The sequence below is a fragment of the Zonotrichia leucophrys genome, unplaced genomic scaffold, assembly GCF_028769735.1.
Source record: "Zonotrichia leucophrys gambelii isolate GWCS_2022_RI unplaced genomic scaffold, RI_Zleu_2.0 Scaffold_34_1600103, whole genome shotgun sequence".
NCBI classification, from domain to species: Eukaryota; Metazoa; Chordata; class Aves; order Passeriformes; family Passerellidae; genus Zonotrichia; species Zonotrichia leucophrys.
In genome coordinates, this window is record NW_026992239.1 from 1510235 (window position 1) to 1528745 (window position 18511).

The 18511-nt window shown below is 51.5% G+C and overlaps 2 protein-coding genes across 4 annotated transcripts; one reads left to right on the forward strand and one right to left on the reverse strand.

The window, feature by feature from the left end:
* The first annotated feature begins 337 nt into the window (after window positions 1–337).
* LOC135460325 (non-structural maintenance of chromosomes element 3 homolog) lies at window positions 338–2293 on the forward strand. 3 transcript variants are annotated; one of them, XM_064737113.1, is made up of 10 exons: window positions 338–565; window positions 664–747; window positions 835–898; window positions 987–1066; window positions 1148–1242; window positions 1321–1400; window positions 1484–1526; window positions 1598–1660; window positions 1928–2042; window positions 2142–2293. In XM_064737113.1, exons 1-10 carry the CDS (start codon window positions 524–526, stop codon window positions 2211–2213), a joined length of 738 nt encoding a protein of 245 aa, XP_064593183.1. In that variant the 5' UTR covers window positions 338–523; the 3' UTR covers window positions 2214–2293. The 3 variants fall into 3 exon arrangements, with proteins under 3 accessions (XP_064593183.1, XP_064593182.1, XP_064593184.1); XM_064737112.1 differs by having other exon boundaries at window positions 355–565; window positions 1472–1526; XM_064737114.1 differs by having other exon boundaries at window positions 355–565; window positions 664–735; window positions 1472–1526.
* Window positions 2270–17909, reverse strand: PFKFB1 (6-phosphofructo-2-kinase/fructose-2,6-biphosphatase 1). Its single transcript, XM_064736976.1, is given in 14 exon segments — window positions 2270–2412; window positions 2544–2608; window positions 4773–4835; window positions 4944–5073; window positions 5145–5249; window positions 7202–7348; window positions 11192–11402; window positions 12643–12749; window positions 14528–14584; window positions 14761–14835; window positions 14979–15045; window positions 16087–16183; window positions 16278–16403; window positions 17882–17909. Coding segments are annotated over 14 exon segments (1338 nt in total). The 3' UTR covers window positions 2270–2352.
* Window positions 17910–18511: the final 602 nt, after the last annotated feature.

The window sequence follows — 18511 nt, forward strand, 5'->3', positions numbered from 1 at the left end:
AGGTGGTGGCGGCAGCACAGGTGCTTCCAATAACGGCTGTTAAGGCCAAGGGAGGGTACAAATGCACCACTGCGAGTCATTTTTGGGTGTTCTGCGTTTTTTCCACCGCTTTGCCGCCATTTCCCCGGCGTGAGGGGAGTGGGGGGGCGCGAGACTTTTCCCGCCTTTTTCGCCACCTGAGGGGAGGGGGGAGGAGGAGCGCGAGACTCGCCGGGCGGACGCCAGGGGGCGGGGCGACCTCCGGCTCGCGACCAATCGCGGCGCTGCGTTGGGATGATGGGCGGGGCGAGAGGGGGGTGGACCAATGGGAAGAGCCCTGACCCTGATGGGTTCGGCGGGTTTGGGCGGGGCTGGCGCAGTCGCGGTCGGGGACGGTTCATGGCCGGGCCGGGTCGTTGGCCGGGCCTTGAGGGAATTTCTGCGGCCTTGCTGAGGATAGGACGCGGTAGGCGGCCTTAGAGGCTCTCCCGTCGCGGTTTTAGCCCTCCCGGTGCTTGTTTTCCTCTGAGAACTGCTGTGCGAAATGTCGCAGCGGAAGCGCAGCAAAGGGCTCGGCGGCTCTCAGGTGAGTGGCTGCTTCCCTCACACCCATTCTCCCTTCATTTAGTCTCCCTTCTCGGTTTTGGTCCCTTGCCTATCATCAAATTGCCTCGTTTCTCCTAGTTTTCCACTCAGATGACCGATGGGGAGGATGATTCCATCCCCACCCAGGTGAAGCGGCAATCCCAGGACCAGGTGAACCAGAAGGTGGATTGAGGTTGATTCCCTCTGTACCCACTCCCGGAATTCTGTATCTACGTTTTTTTGATATCAGCCCTGCTCATTCCCTCACAGGTGAGCGAGCTGGTGCAGTTCCTACTTGTGAAAGACCAGAAGAAAATTCCTATCAAAAGGGCAGGTATGTTTAGGGGAATCCCTTTCCTCGGTGTTTAAAACTTTTCTGGGTGCTCCAGGCTCTCTCAGCATTCCTTGCCTGTTTTTTGCAGACATACTGAAGAATATAATCCGAGAATACAAAAATGCCTACTCAGAAATTGTCAAAAGAGCTGACAGGATCCTGCAGGAGGTGAGAAAAGCACAGTTTTTGAGGGAAAACGCTTTGTGGATTAATTAGTTAATTAATTAATTAACTCTTTGTCTCCCTCAGGTATTCGGGCTGCAGCTGGTGGAGATGGACACCAAACGTCACATTTATATTCTTATTAATAATTTGCCTCATGCTGAGGGCCAGCACCCGTACAGGTGAGAGGGGGACCTGGGTGACTTGAACCCCCTCAGGGTGTCCCCCCAACACGGGTGACACCCCAGTGCCACCCACAGGGCCAAGGAGAAGGAGAAGAATGGGCTCCTCCTTGTCATCCTCAGCTTCATCTTCATGAAGGGCAACTCAGTCAAAGACAGTGAGTTTTACCCCAAATCCCCCTCATTTTACCCCACTTTTCCTTTGCATTTTGCTGACTGACACCCCAGGTTTTTTTTCCAGGTGCTTTGTGGGAATTCCTGCATTTGCTCCGTGTGTACCCAGGGTAGGATTTGGGGACACACAGGGACAGGGGGTGGGGGACAGTGCCACCCCTCACTATCCCCCAATCCTCAGGAAGGAGCACAGCGTCTTTGGGGACGTCAAGAAGCTGGTGACAGAGGAGTTTGTGAGGCAGAAGTGAGTTGGGGAGGGGAAAAGGGAGAATTTTGGGGGGGATTTTTAGGGGGATTTTAGGGGTTCCAATCCATCCCGGTGTGCCCAGAGCAGCCTCAGCTCCAGCTTGGCCGGGCTGTTTATACCACACCGCAGAGCAAAACCTGCAAATCCCCCACACACCCCGTGCCTTAAAGGGTCCCTCATGGGGTCAGGGGAGAGCTGGACACCCCCTCTGTGCACCCCAAAACCTGCTGGGGAGGGGTCCTCACCCAACCCAACCTTTTCCAGGTACCTGGAGATCACCCCCACCCCCCTGACGGACCCCCCAGAATTCAAATTCCAGTGGGGACCACGGGCAGAAAAGGAAACCTCCAAGAAGGATGTGCTGAACTTTGTGGCCAAGGTGAGTCTGTGGGGTTTTTTTTTGGGGGGGGGGGCAATCTCTGAGTTTTGGGGGGGGGCTCAATTTGATGCCCCCTCCCCTTATTTTTCCTCCATTTAGATGCAAGGCAAAGACCCCACATTTTGGGCGAGCCAGTTCAGCGAGGCTGAGGCCAGCCAAGCCAACACCTGAACCCCCTAAAAAAAATAAAATCAGCCCCCTAAAAAATATAATTAGCCCCCCAAAAAATAAAATTAGCCCCCCAAAATGTCCAGGCTGGGTTGTGCAAGGTTTAATTTTTAATTTTGGGGTGGGGGCTCCCCTTTTCCCTTCAGAAATGCTCGGGGACGGTGTTGAGGGCGTCGGCTGCGGTTCGGTTGATGTCGACGTTCTGTGGGGTGAAAATTTGGGGTTTTGGGGGATTTTCCCCAAAATTTTACCACCCCCCCCCAAAGTTATTTAGGGGGGGTTATTGGGGTCTGCACACTGGTTTTGGGGTGGATTTGGGGAGGGGGCTCTCACCTGGGGTCGGGCCCGGTGGGTGTTCACGGCCTCGATGTTGAGGAAGATGGACTCGACCTCACAGCCTGGGCAGGGAGGGAGGGATTGTCCCAAATTTTGGGGGGATTGTCCCCATTTTGGGGGGATTATCCTCATTTTGGGGGAATTGTCCTCATTTTGGGGGGAATTGTCCCATTTTGGGGGGACTGTCCCCATCTTGGGGGAATTGTCCCCTTTTGGTGGGACACAGAGGGATTGTCCTCATTTTGGGAGGATTGTCCCCATTTTGGGGGGATTGTCCCCATTTTGGGGGCGTTGTCCCCATTTTGGGGGAATTGTCCTCATTTTGGGGGGAATTGTCCCCTTTTTGGGGTGGGACACAGAGGGATTGTCCCCATTTTGGGGGGATTGTCCCCATTTTGGGGGGATTGTCCCCATTTTGGGGGGATCGTCCCCATTTTGGGGGGATTGTCCCCATTTTGGGGGGATTGTCCCCATTTTGGGGGGTATTGTCCCCTTTTGGGGGGGATTGTCCCCATTTTGGGGGGATTGTCCCCATTTTGGGGGGATTGTCTCCATTTTGGGGGATTGTTCTCAAATTTTGGGGGGATTGTCCCAAATTTTGGGGGGATTGTCCCATTTTGGGGGATTGTCCTCATTTTGGGGGGATTGTCCTCATTTTGGGAGGATTGTCCCCATTTTGGGGGGGATTGTCTCCATTTGGGAGGATTGCCCCAAATTTTGGGGGAATTGTCCTCATTTTGGGGGATTGTCCCATTTTGGGGGGATTGTCCCCATTTGGGGGGATTGTCCCCATTTGGGGGGATTGTCCCCATTTTGGGGGGATTGTCCTTATTTTGGGGGGATTGTCCCAAATTTTGGGGGGATTGTCCCCATTTTGGGGGGATTGTCCCCATTTTGGGGGGGTTGTCCCCATTTTGGGGGGATTGTCCTCATTTTGGGGGGATTGTTTCCATTTTGGGGGAATTGTCCCCTTTTTGGGGGGATTGTCCCAAATTTTGGGGGGATTGTCCTCATTTTGGGGGGATTGTTTCCATTTTGGGGGAATTGTCCCCTTTTTGGGGTGGGACACAGAGGGATTGCCCTCATTTTGGGGGGATTGTCCCATTTTGGGGGATTGTCCCATTTTGGGGGAATTGTCCCCATTTTGGGGGGAATTGTCCTCATTTTGGGGGGATTGTCCTCATTTTGGGGGGAATTGTCCCCATTTTGGGGGGATTGTCCTCATTTTGGGGGGGATTGTCCCAAATTTTGGGGGGATTGTTCCAAATTTTGGGGGGATTGTTCCAAATTTTGGGGGGATTGTCCTCATTTTGGGGGGATTGTCCCAAATTTTGGGGGAATTGTCCCCATTTTGGGGGAATTGTCCCCATTTTGGGGGGATTGTCCCAAATTTTGGGGGGATTGTCCCCATTTTGGGGGGATTGTCCTCATTTTGGGGGATTGTCCTCATTTTGGGGGGATTGTTCCAAGTTTTGGGGGGATTGTCCCCATTTTGGGGGGATTGTCCCCATTTTGGGGGGATTGTCCCCATTTTGGGGGGATTGTCCCCATTTTGGGGGGATTGTCCCCATTTTGGGGGAATTGTCCCCATTTTGGGGGAATTGTCCCCATTTTGGGGGGATTGTCCCAAATTTTGGGGGGATTGTCCCCATTTTGGGGTGGGACATAGGGGGACAGTCCCTTTTTTGGGGGAATTGTCCCCATTTGCTGAAAGGAACCCAAACCCCTTTTTGGGTTAATTGTCCCCATTTTGGGGTGGTACACAGGGGGATAGAATCCCTTTTTGGGGGAATTGTCCCCATTTTCTGAAAGGAACCCAAACCCCTTTTTTGGGGGAATTGTCCCCATTTTCTGGGAGAAACACAAACCCCCTTTTTGGGGGAATTGTCCCCAATTCTTGAAAGAACCCAAACCCCTTTTTGGGGGAATTGTCCCCAATTCTGAGAGGAACCCAAACCCCTTTTTTATGAGGAATTGTCCCCAGTTCTGAAAGGAACCCAAACCCCCTTTTAGGGAGGAATTGTCCCCAGTTCTGAAAGGAACCCAAACCCCTTTTTTGGGGGAATTGTCCCCATTTTTTGAAAGGAACCCAAACCCCTTTTTGGGGGAATTGTCCCCATTCTGAAAGGAACCCAAATCCCTTTTTTGGGGGAATTGTCCCCAGTTCTGAAAGGAACCCAAACCCCATTTTGTGACGGATTGTCCCCATTTTGGGCTGACACTCACCGTAAGCCACCGGCGTCAGCTTCAGCACCGTGTGCAGGGGACACTTGAGGTAGGGCAGCTCATCTGGGTGAGAGATTCACCCAAACCCAGGTGGGCACAGCAGCTCTGGGCTGTCCCCAAAGTGTCCCCAGGGTGTCCCCAAGTGTCCCCAAGGTGTCCCCAAGGCCTCACCCGCGCTCTTGTCCAGGAAATAAGCCAGCAGGCAGCGCATGACAGCCTGGTGGCAAACCACCAGCACGTTCTCCTGCCGCTCCAGCTCCATGATCACGGGCTCCAAACGCTGCACCAGGTCCTCGTAGGACTGGGGAGGGGGTTCAGGAGGGTTTTTTTGGGGGGTTTTTGGGGTTTTTTGGGGGTTTTTTTTGGGGTTACCTCGCCCCTGGGGTAGCGGTAGCGGTATTTGTCCTGGTCACGCAGCGCCAGCTCCTTGGGGTAACGCTCCTGGATCTCCTCGTAGGTCATCTCCTCACACACGCCCTGGGAGGCCACAAACAGACCCAAAATTGCCACAAATGGACCCAAAATTGCCACAAATGGCCCCAAAATTGCCACAAATGGCACCAAAATTGCCACAAATGGCACCAAAATTGCCACAAATGGACCCAAAATTGCCACAAATGGCACCAAAATTACCCCAGATGGACACAAATGGACCCAAAATTGCCACAAATGGCACCAAAATTACCCCAGATGGACACAAATGGACCCCAAATTGCCACAAATGGACCCAAAATTGCCATAAATGGCCCCAAAATTGCCACAAATGGCACCAAAATTGCCACAAATGGCACCAAAATTGCCATAAATGGACCCAAAATTGCCACAAATGGCCCCAAAATTACCCCAATCGGACACAAATGGCCCCAAAATTGCCATAAATGGCTCCAAAATTGCCACAAATGGACCCAAAATTGCCATAAATGGCACCAAGATTGCCACAAATGGCCCCAAAATTACCCCAATCGGACACAAATGGCACCAAAATTGCCACAAATGGCACCAAAATTGTCACAAATGGCAACAAAATAACACCAAATGGCCCCAGAATTGCCATAAATGGCCCCAAAATCCCCTCAAATGGCACCAAAATGGCCCCAAAATTACCCCAAACAGCCCCAAGTGTCCCTAAATAACCCCAAATGGCCCCAAAATTACCATGAACAGCCCAAAATGACTCAAAATTACTCCCAAGTGGCACCAAAATGACCCCAAAATCAGCCCCAAAAGGACTCGAAATTACCCCAAATGGCCCCAAAATTACCCCAAATGACCCCAAACGAATTCCAGTAACCCCAAATGGCCCCAAATGAATTACAGTGACCTCAAAATGCCCCCAAATGGATTTCAGTCACCCCAAAATGACCCCAAACGAATTCCAGTAACCCCAAATGGCCCCAAATGAATTCCAGTAACCTCAAAATGACCCCAAATGGATTTCAGTGACCCCAAATGACCCTGAATGAATTGAAGTGACCCCAAATGACCATAAATGACCCCAAACGAATTCCAGTAACCCCAAAATGACCCCAGATGAATTCCAGTAACCCCAAATGTCCCCAAATAAATTCCAGTGACCTCAAAATTACCTGACCTCAATATGACCCCAAATGGATTTCAGTAACCCCAAATGACCTCAAATGGATTCCAGTCACCCCAAATGACCCCAAAGGAATTCCAGTAACCCCAAATGGATTTCAGTTACTCAAAATAATTCCAGTGACCCCAAATCCAATGACCCCAGAAGAATTCCAGTAACCCCAAATGGCCCCAAATGAATTCCAGTAACCCCAAAATGGCCCCAAAGGAATTCCAGTGACTCCAATTGTTCCCAAAAAAATTCCAGTGACCTCAAAATGACCTGACCTCAAAATGACCCCAGATGGATTCCAGTAACCCCAAATGACCCCAAACGGATTCCAGTAACCCCAAAATGACCCCAAATGTATTCCAGTAACCCCAAAATGACCCCAAATGGATTTCAGTCACCCCAAAATGACCCCAAACGAATTCCAGTAACCCCAAAATGGCCCCAAATGAATTCCAGTAACCCCAAATGAATTCCAATAACCCCAAAATGACCCCAGATGAATTCCAGTAACCCCAAATGGCCCCAAATAAATTCCAGTAACCCCAAATGTCCCCAAATAAATTCCAGCGACCTCAAAACGACCCAAAATGCTCCCAAATGGATTCCAGTGACCCCAAATGGCCCCAGATGAATTCCAGTAACCCCAAATGTCCCCAAATAAATTCCAGTGACCCCAAATGGCCCCAAAGGAATTCCAGTAACCCCAAATAGCCCCAAATAAATTCCGGTAACCCCAAAATGACCCCAAATGGATTTCAGTCACCCCAAAATGGCCCCAAATAAATTCCAGCGACCTCCAAACGCCCCAGAATGCCCCCAAAGCCCCCGGATTGTGGCTCACGGCGTCGATCTCGTTGAGCGCCTTCCACTGCTCGTAGGGCACGCCCAGCGCCTCGGCCGTCTGGATGCTTCTCCTCATGTGGCTCGTCCACACCTTCAGCTCGGGGATCTCCTGGCTGCGGATGAACCGCGCCAGCGCCTGCGCGTACTGAGGGGGCGGGGCTGTGTCCGTCTGTCCGGCCGGGAACAACCCGCGCCCCGTAGCTGGGAGTGGGAGCTAAGCCCCGCCCCCTTTGTGGGCGTGGGTTGGTTGGTTGGTTGGCCACGCCCTGTGGTGCTGGTGGGTGTGGCCTCGTATAGCACCGCCCCCTGGCCACCAGGTGTGGCTTTGTCTGTCTCTCTGTCCTCACCCTGTAGCTGGGAGTGTGGGCTAAGCCCCGCCCCCGTTGTGGGCGTGGTTTGGTTGGTTGGCCACGCCCTGTGATGCCTGTGGGTGTGGCCTCGTGTAGCTCCGCCCCCCTGGTCAACAGGTGTGGCCGTGTCTCTCCCTCTGTCCATCTGTCCTGCCAGGCACAGCCCGCACCCCATAGCAGGGAGTGTGGGCTAAGCCCCGCCCCTTTGTGGGCGTGGTTTGGTTGGTTGGCCACGCCCTGTGGTGCTGGTGGGTGTGGCCACCAGCTGTGGCTTCTCCTGTCCCATTGGCGCCCCATAGCAGGGAGTGTGGGCTAAGCCCCGCCCCCTTTGTGGGCGTGGTTTGGTTGGTTGGCCACACCCTGTGGTGTCTGTGGGTGTGGCCTCGTGTAGCACCGCCCCCTGGCCACCAGGTGTGGGTTTGTCCTGCTGGCCTCTTAGCAGGGAGTGTGGGCTAAGCCCCGCCCCCTTTGTGGGCGTGGTTTGGTTGGTTGGCCACACCCTGTGGTGCTGTGGGTGTGGCCTCGTGTAGCTCCGCCCCCCCAGTCAACAGGTGTGGGTTTCTCTGGCCTGCTGGCCTCTTAGCAGGGAGTGTAGTCTAAGCCCCGCCCCTTTGTGGGCGTGGTTTGTTGGTTAGCCCCGCCCTGTGGTGCTGGTGGGTGTGGCCACCAGCTGTGGCTTCTCCTTTCCCTCTGTCTGTCCCATTGGCGCCCCATAGCAGGGAGTGTGGGCTAAGCCCCGCCCCTTTGTGGGTGTGGTTTGGTTACTTGACTCCGCCCCATGGTGCTTTGTGGGTGTGGCCTCGTGTAGCACCACCCCCTGGCCACCAGGTGTGGCTTTGTCTGTCCGTCTGTCCCGCTGGCACCCCGTAGCTTGGAGTGTGGTCTAAGCCCCGCCCCTTTGTGGGTGTGGTTTGGTTGGCTCCACCCTGTGATGCCTGTGGGTGTGGCCTCGTGTAGCACCACTCCCTGGCCACCAGGTGTGCGTTTGTCTGTGTGTCTGGCCTCATAGCAGGGAGTGTGGGCTAAGCCCCGCCCCCTTTGTGGGCGTGGTTTGGTTGGTTGGCCACACCCTGTGGTGCTGGTGGGTGGGTGTGGCCTCGTGTAGCTCCACCCCCTGGTCAACAGGTGTGGCTGTGTCTCTCCCTCTGTCCATCTGTCCTGCCAGGCACAGCCCGCACCCCATAGCAGGGAGTGTGGGCTAAGCCCCGCCCCTTTGTAGGTGTGGTTTGTTGGCTAGCCCCGCCCTGTGGTGCTGGTGGGTGTGGCCACCAGCTGTGGCTTCTCCTGTCCCTCTGTCTGTCCCATTGGCGCCCCGTAGCAGGGAGTGTGGGCTAAGCCCCGCCCCTTTGTGGGCGTGGTTTGGTTGGTTGGCTCCGCCCCATGGTGCTTGTGGGTGTGGCCTCGTGTAGCACCACTCCTCTGGCCACCAGGTGTGGCTTTGTCTGTCCCTCTGTCCGTCTGTCCCGCTGGCACCCCGTAGCTTGGAGTGTGGTCTAAGCCCCGCCCCTTTGTGGGTGTGGTTTGGTTGTTTAGTTCTGTCTTGTGACGCTGGTGGGTGTGGCCTCGTGTAGCTCCACCCCCCTGACCACCAGGTGTGTCTTTGTTTGTCCGTGTGTCTGTCCAGCCCGCACCCTGTAGCTTGGCGTGTGGGGTAAGCCACGCCCCTTTGTGGGTGTGGTTTGGTTAGTTGGCTCCACCCTGTGATGCCTGTGGGTGTGGCCTCGTGTAGCTCCGCCCCTCAGGTCACCTGTCCCACCTGGTTGGCTGTGATGGGATGTCTGTGTGTCCCCCAGGTGTGTCCCCACAAGGTGACATCCCCAGGAGTGTCCCCAGCTCACCTGTTCCCCGCGGGGTGACAGGGCCGAGTCGCCGCCGATGCGGCCGCGCAGGTTGAGCTGGCTCTGAGCCCGGGTGTGTCCCCACAAGGTGTGTCCCCACAAGGTGTGTCCCTGTGTCCCCACAAGGTGACCTCACCTGTTCCCCCCGGGGTGACAGGGCCAAGTCACCCCCGATGCGGCCGCGCAGGTTGAGCTGGCTGTGACCCCAGGTGTATAAGGTGACATCCCCAGGTGTGTGACATCCCCAGGTGTATAAGGTGACATCCCCAGGTGTGTGACATCCCCAGGTGTGTCCCCAGGTGTGTCCCCAGCTCACCTGTTCCCCGCGGGGTGACAGGGCCGAGTCGCCCCCGATGCGGCCGCGCAGGTTGAGCTGGCTGTGACCCCAGGTGTGTCCCCACAATGTCACCTGGTTGTCACCTCACCTGTTCCCCGCGGGGTGACAGGGCCGAGTCGCCCCCGATGCGGCCGCGCAGGTTGAGCTGGCTCTGAGCCCACCTGGCACATGTTGGGTGACATCCCCAGGTGTGTCCCCAGCTCACCTGTTCCCCGCGGGGTGACAGGGCCGAGTCGCCCCCGATGCGGCCGCGCAGGTTGAGCTGGCTCTGAGCCCAGGTGTATAAGGTGACATCCCCAGGTGTGTGACATCCCCAGGTGTGTCCCCACAAGGTGACCTCACCTGTTCCCCGCGGGTGACAGGGCCGAGTCGCCGCCGATGCAGCCATGCAGGTTGAGCTGGCTCTGAGCCCAGGTGTGTCCTCACAATGTCACCTGGTTGTCACCTCACCTGTTCCCCGCGGGGTGACAGGGCCGAGTCGCCCCCAATGCGGCCGCGCAGGTTGAGCTGGCTCTGAGCCCAGGTGTATAAGGGAACATTCCCCAGGTGTGTGACATCCCAGGAGTGTCCCCACAAGGTGACATTCCCAGGTGTGTCCCCACAAGGTGACATCCCCAGGTGTGTGACATCCCCAGGTGTGTGACATCCCCAGGTGTGTCCCCAGCTCACCTGTTCCCCGCGGGGTGACAGGGCCGAGTCCCCCCCGATGCGGCCGCGCAGGTTGAGCTGGCTCTGAGCCCAGGTGTGTGACATCCCCAGGTGTATAAGGTGACATCCCCAGGTGTGTCCCCACAAGGTGACATCCCCAGGTGTGTGACATCCCCAGGTGTGTCCCCACCTCACCTGTTCCCCGCGGGGTGACAGGGCCGAGTCGCCGCCGATGCGGCCGCGCAGGTTGAGCTGGCTCTGAGCCCAGGTGTGTGACATCCCCAGGTGTGTCCCCACAAGGTGACATCCCCAGGTGTATAAGGTGACATCCCCAGGTGTGTCCCCAGCTCACCTGTTCCCCGCGGGGTGACAGGGCCGAGTCGCCCCCGATGCGGCCGCGCAGGTTGAACTGTCTGTGACCCCAGGTGTATAAGGTGACATCCCCAGGTGTGTGACATCCCCAGGTGTGTGACATCCCCAGGTGTGTCCCCACAAGGTGACATCCCCAGGTGTGTCCCCACAAGGTGTGTCCCTGTGTCCCCAGGTGTGTCCCCAGCTCACCTGTTCCCCGCGGGGTGACACGGCTGAGTCACCCCCGATGCAGCTGCGCAGGTTGAGCTGGCTCTGACCCCACCTGTTCCCCAGGAAGTGACATTCCCCAGGTGTGTCCCCACCATGTCACCTGGTTGTCACCTCACCTGTTCCCCGCGGGGTGACAGGGCCGAGTCGCCCCCGATGCGGCCGCGCAGGTTGAGCTGGCTCTGAGCCCACCTGGCACATGTTGGGTGACATCCCCAGGTGTGTCCCCACCTCACCTGTTCCCCGCGGGGTGACAGGGCCGAGTCGCCCCCGATGCGGCCGCGCAGGTTGAGCTGGCTCTCGCCGTGGCGGCTCAGGTAGATGGTGCGCGGCGTGACGTGGATGTTCATCAGGTAGTACACGGTGCGGCTCTGCACGTGGCCCTGCACGCGGTTGGCCAGGTAGCGCAGCCCCACGTCGAAGATCTTGATGTAGGACAGGGCACTGGGGGAATTCATAAATTCAGGGAATTATATTAAAAAAAGTTCATAAATTCAGTGAGGGAGAATTCATGAAATCAGTGAGGGGGAATTCATAAAATCAGGGAATTATTAAAAAAAATCAATCAATAAAAATAAAAAATAATAAATACAAAATAAAAATAAAATTTTAAAAATCAAAATCAAAAATTAAAATAAATAAGAAAAATTAAATTATAATCATAGGAATCATAAATAGAATATATAATAAATCAGAATTAAAATATTAAAAAAAAAATAAAAAATTAAAATATAAATAAAAATGAATTTAAAAAATTAAAAAAATAAAATAAATAAAAAAAATAAATAAATATAAATAAAATAAAAAAATCAATATATAAAGATAAAATAATTAATATAAATAAAAATTAAAATGATAAAATAATAAATAAAATTAAAATAAAAAATCAAAAAAAAATAAAATAATAAAATAAATTAAATACATAAAAATAAAGTATAACCTAACAAATCAAATTATTAAAATATAAACATAAATTAAATAAAATTATAAAAAAAACTAAAAATAAAAATATAAAATAAAAATCACAAAATAAATAAAAAAAAATAAAAATTAATTTTAAATATAATAAATTAAAATATTAAATAAAGAGAAAAATGATTTAAAAATTAATATAATAAATAAATAATAATTAAATAATAATAATAGAATAAATAAATATCAGTATTAAGATAATAATGTTTTGGAATATTTTAAGATAATATTTTTTGGTGTTTTAAGTATTTTAGGTTTTTTTGGGGGTTTTTGGTGTTTTTGGGTGGTTTTGGTGTTTTGGGTGTTTTGGTGTTTTGGGGTGTTTTGGGGGTTTTTAGGTGGTTTTGGGTGGTTTTTGGGTGTTTTTCGGGTGGTTTTGGCGTGGTTTTGGATTGTTTTGGGGGTATTTTGGGTGGTTTTGGATTGTTTTTGGGGTATTTGTTTTGGGGGTGTTTTTGGGGTTTTAGGTGTTTTTGGGGTGGTTTGGGGGTGTTTTTGGGATGGTTTTGGGGTGTTTGTTTTGGGGGTGGTTTTGGGATGGTTTTTTGGGGTATTTTGGGTGGGTTTGGAGTTTTTGGGTGTTTTGGGTGGTTTTGGGGTGTTTTTTGGGGTGATTTGGTGTTTTGGGGTGTTTTTGGGGGTGTTTTGGGATGTTTTTTGGGTGGTTGTGGGGTGTTTGTTTTCGGGGTGTTTTTTGGGGGTGTTTCCGGGGTTGTCACTGTCCTCGTCTAGGGGTCGTAGTGCTGTAGACCGATGCGCTCAGATCGCCACGGCCTCGTCCTGCCTGCGGCCCCGGTAATCGGGGCTGCTCAGCTTCACTTGCTGCGGGGTGGGGACACAATTGTCACCTCTGGGTCCCAACTGTCACCTCTGGGTCCCAACTGTCACCTCTGGGTCCCAATTGTCACCTCTGGGTCCCAACTGTCACCTCCAGGCCTCAATTGTCGTCTCCAGATCCCCATTGTCACCTCCATGTCCCAGTTGTCACCTCCTGGCTCCAGTTGTCACCTCCCGGTCTCAATTGTCACCTTGAGATCCCTGTTGTCATCTCCAGATCCCCATTGTCACCTCCATGTTCTTGTTGTCACCTCCCAGCCACAATTGTCACCTTCAGGTCCTTGTTGTCACCTCCAGGCCTCAATTGTCACCTCTGGGTCCCAAATGTCACCTCCAGGCCTCAATTGTCACCTCCAGGCCTCAATTGTCACCTCCCGGCCACAGCTGTTATGTCCAGGTCCTTGTTGTGACATCCAGGCCTTAATTGTCACCTCCTGGTCTTTCTTGTCACCTCCCAGCTCCAGTTGTCACCTTCCGGTCTCAATTGTCACCTTGAGATCCCTGTTGTCATCTCCAGATCCCCATTGTCACCTCCATGTCCCTGTTGTCACCTCCCAGCCACAATTGTCACCTTCAGGTCCTTGTTGTCACCTCCCAGCCTCAATTGGCACCTCCATGTTCTTGTTGTCACCTCCCCGGCACAGCTGTCACTTCCATGTCCCAGTTGTCACCTCCTGGCTCCAGTTGTCACCTCCAGGCCTCAGTTGTCACCTCCCAGCCCCAGCTGTCACCTCCATGTCCTTGTTGTCACCTCCTGGCTCCAGTTGTCACTTCCATGTCCCTGTTGTCACCTCCAGGCCTCAATTGTCACCTCCCGGCCACAGCTGTTATGTCCAGGTCCTTGTTGTGACCTCCAGGCCTTAATTGTCACCTCCTGGTCTTTGTTGTCACCTCCCAGCTCCAGTTGTCACCTCCCGGCCTCAATTGTCACCTTGAGATCCCTGTTGTCATCTCCAGATCCCAATTGTCACCTCCATGTCCTTGTTGTCACCTCCCAGGCACAGCTGTCACTTCCATGTCCCAGTTGTCACCTCCAGGTCCCCAGTTGTCACCTTCAAGTCCTTGTTGTCACCTCCAGGCCTCAGTTGTCATCTCCAGATCCCAATTGTCACCTCCATGTTCTTGTTGTCACCTCCCCGGCACAGCTGTCACTTCCATGTCCCAGTTGTCACCTCCTGGCTCCAGTTGTCACCTCCAGGCCTCAGTTGTCACCTCCCAGCCCCAGCTGTCACCTCCATGTCCTTGTTGTCACCTCCTGCCTTCAGCTGTCACCTCCATGTCCCAGCTGTCACCCCCAGGCACCAGTTGTCACCTCCATGTCCCTGTTGTCACCTCCAGGCCTCAATTGTCACCTCCAGATCCCCATTGTCACCTCCATGTTCTTGTTGTCACCTCCCAGCTGCAGCTGTCACCTCCATGTCCCTGTTGTCACCTCCAGGTCCCAGCTGTCACCTTTAGGCCCCAATTGTCACCTCCCAGCCCCAGTTGTCACTTCCAGGCCTCACTTTTCATTTCTGGGCTCCAATTGTCACCTCCATGTCCCATTGTCACTTCCATGTCCCATTGTCACCTTCATGTCCCATTGTCACCTCCATGTCCCAGCTGTCACCTCCATGTTCCCATTGTCACCTTCATGTCCTCATTGTCACCTCCATGTCCCATTGTCACCTCCATGTCCCCATTGTCACCTCCATGTCCCCATTGTCACCTCCATGTCCCCATTGTCACCTCCATGTCCCCATTGTCACACCCCAGGGTCTCACCTTGATGTTCTCCTCGATGATGGTGGGGTCGTCACAGATGGACTCCACAAACAGGACCTGGGGGGGGACAGGTGACACTCGTCACAACCCCCAAAAAATTCCTCAAAATTCCTCAAGACCCCCCAAAACCCCTCAGGACCCCCCAAAATCCCTCAGGACCCCCCAAAATTCCTCAGGACCCCCCAAAATCCCCCCGGACCCCCCAAAATCCCCCCGGCCCCCCCAGTTCCCACCTTGTACCCGTTTTCCTTGGCGAACTCCAGGATCACCTCCCGCCGCTCCCGCGTGGTGTTGGTGGCATCAAAAACCTTTTTTTGGCAAAAATCGGGGGCCAAATTTCAACAAACCCCCCCCCAAAATATTTGGGGGTGAAATTCGTCCATTAAAGAGATGAATTCATTTTATTTTTCATTATTTTTCATTATTTTTCATTTGGGGAGGGGTCTCTCACCGCCACCTGCCCCTCCTCGGAGCTCAGGTACGTTCGCACGTCCTTCAGCGCAGCCAGAGCGCAGTGCCTGAAAAATCTGGGGGTTCAGCTCCGAAAAACCCCCAAAATTTCCCCCAAAAATTCCCCCCAAAACCTCAAAACCCAAAATTTCCCCAAAACCCCAAAATTTCCCCAAAACCCCAAAAATCCCCCCAAAATCACAAAATCTTCCCCAAAACCCCCCAAAATTTCCCTCAAAAATCCCAAAATTCCCCCAAAACCCAAAATTTCCAAAAAAACCCCAAAACTTCCCAAAAAAACCCCAAAACCCTAAAAATTCCCCCCAAAACCCCAAAATTTCCTTCCAAAAAAACCAAAATCCCAACATTTTCCCAAAAAAAACCCAAAACCCCCAAAATTTCCCCAAAACTTCAAACCCCAAATTTTCCCCAAATAAACTCCAAAAAAACTCCAAAATTCCCCCAAAATTTCCCCAGAACCCCCAAAAATAAAAAAATTTCCCTCCCAAAACCCCCAAAAATTTCCCTCAAAACCCCTCTAAAAATTCCCAAAAAAACCCCCAAAACCCAAAAATTCCCCAAAAAACCCCTAAAATTATCCCCAAAAACCCAAAATTTCCCCCCCAAAATTTCCCTAAAACTCCCCAAAATTTTCCCCCCAAACCCCCCCAAAAAAACCCAAAATTTCCCCAAAAATCCTTCCAAATTCCCCCAAAAAACCCCAAAACCCCCAAAATTTCCCCCAAAACCCCCAAAATTCCCCCAAATCCTCTAAAATTCCCAAAAAACACCCCAAATCCCAAAATTCCCAAAAAACCCCAACCCCCCCAAATTTTCCCCAAAAATCCTCTAATTCCCCCAAAAATCTCAATCCCAAATTCCCCCCAAAACCCCCAAACCCCCAAAAACCACAACCCCAAAATTCCCCAAAAATCCTACTAAATTTCCCCCAAAATTCCCCCCAAAATCCCAAAAACCGAAAATTTCCAAAACCCCAAATCCCTCTAAAATTGCCCAAAAATCCCCAAAATTTTCCCAAATCCCTCTAAAATTGCCCCCAAAAAACCCCCAAAATTTCCCCAAAAAAAACCCAAATTTCCCCTTCTAACCTCCGAATCTCCACCCCTTCGGGATTATCATGCCGGAAAAATTCATAATTTTTATAGTTGGGCACGGCTTCCCTGCGGTACTCCCCCACGTTGAACACTGTGGAACGACCCAGCACGGCTTTCAAACGCTTTAGGACCCTACCAAAACATTTTTTGGGGGGGGATCCCTGAGCCCCCCAAAATTTCCTGACCTCGCGTGGGGGTGCCGATCCAGTTGAGGTAACGGGTGAGTTTTCGGGAAATGTAGGTTTTACCCCGGGCTGGCAAACCCACCAGGATCACCATGGTGGGCACGTTGGTGAACTGGGGCACGCAGGCTGAGGGGGGAGAAATAAAAAATTGAAATTTTTAAAGCCCCCCCATAAATCCTAAATGGGGTTTTGTAACCCTAAATTACCTCTAAACCCCAAAAAATTCCAATTTTGGGGTGAAAAATTTGTCCTGGAAAGGGAAATCCCTGCTTTGAATACACCTAAGGGTGGAATTGGGGAGGGGGGAAAAAGAAATTTCAATTTTAATCCCCCTGAGAAATCCTAAATTGGTTTTTGTACCCCTAAATTCCCTCTGAACCCCAAAAAATCTCAATTTTTGGGGTGAAAATTTTGTCCTGAAAAGGAAATTCCTGCTTTGAATACACCTAAAAGTGTTTTGGGGAGGGGGAAACAAAAAATTGAAATTTTTGAAGCCCCCCATAAATCCTAAATGGGGTTTTGTAACCCTAAATTACCTCTGAACCCCAAAAAATTCCAATTTTTGGGGTAAAAAATTTGTCCTGAAAAGGAAATCCCTGCTTTGAAATCCTAAGGGCGATTGGGTGGGAGAAAAATTAATTTCAATTTTAATCCCCCCATAAATCCTAAATGGGGTTTTGTACCCCCAAATCCACACTGAACCCCAAAAAATCCCAATTTTTGGGGTGAAAATTTTGTCCTGGAAAGGGAAATCCCTGCTTTGAATACACCTAAAAGGTTTTGGGGAGGGGGAAACAAAAAATTGAACTTTTTAAACGCCCCCATAAATCCTAAATGGGGTTTTGTAACCCTAAATTCCCTCCTGAACCCCCAAAAAATCCCAATTTTGGGGTGAAAAATTTGTCCTGGAAAGGAAATTCCTGCTTTAAATTCACCTAAAGGTGTTTTGGGGTGGATTTTTAAATCTGTGTCCCCCCCTTAAAATTCCACACACCCCCCACAAAAATCCCAAATTGGTTTTTGTACCCCCAAATTCCCTCTGAATCAAAAAAATTCCAATTTTTGGTGGAAAATTTGTCTAAAAGTAATTCCCTGCTTTGAATACACCTAAGGGCGGATTGGGGTGGGGAGAAAAATAAATTTAAATTTTAATCCCCCTGATAAATCCTAAATTGAGTTTTGTACCCCCAAATCCCTCCTGCACCCCAATTTTGGGTTAAAAAATTCCTTTTAAAATCAAATTTAAAGCAATTTAATTGCTGCCCTCAGAAGTGAAATCCCCTCTAATGATATTTTTTTTTGGGGGGGGATTTTCCCCTTATTTCAAATCTCCGCCCCCCCCTCAAATCCCACCCCCCAAATTTCACTCCTGGGGTACCAAAAAACCCCCAAAATTTATTTCTTATTTTAATTTAATTTTATTTGAATTTAATTTTAATTTTATTTCCGGGGGGGGTCCCTTTGAGCCGCTCCGATGTCGCCGCCATGTCCCTCCCTCTGCCCCCCCCCCCGCTTTCAATGTCCCCGCTGTCCCTATCGCTGCCCCCCCCTCAAAAAAAAAATTAAAATTATTTTTTAAATTTTTTATTCCTTGTCCCTCCTACCTGGGATTTTGGGGGATTTCTCCTCCATTTTGGGGGCGGGGGGGGCCCCGCTCGGGGTTCCGGTGCCCCCCGAGAAGGTCGCGGGTAATTTTACACCAATGGGAGGGGACACGGGGGACAACGGGGGGGGGGGGGGGACACCGGACCCTGCCACCCCTTTGGGGGGGTCCCGAAATGGGGGATTGAGACCCCCCCCCGTTTTTTTGGGACCCCCTTCTTTTTTGGGACCCCCATTTTTAGGACCGTGATTTTTAGGACTCCTCCCTTTTTTGGGACCCCCATTTCTTTTAGGACCCCCATTTTTAGGACCCCCATTTTTAGGACCTCCCTTTTTTGGGACCCCCATTTCTTTTTGGGACCCCTTTCTATTTTGGGACCCCCATTTTTAGGACCCAGATTTTTAGGACTCCCCCCTTTTTTGGGACCCCCATTTCTTTTAGGACTCCCCTTTTTTAGGACCCCCATTTTTAGGACAGCTCCCCCCCTTTTTTCAGACTCCCAATTTTAGGACCCCTTCTGTTTTTTAGGACCCCCATTTTTAGGACCTCTCCCATTTTTAGGACTCCCCCCCATTTTTTCAGAGGTATCCCCCCTTTTTTAACACCCCCATTTTTAGGACCCTCCCCTTTT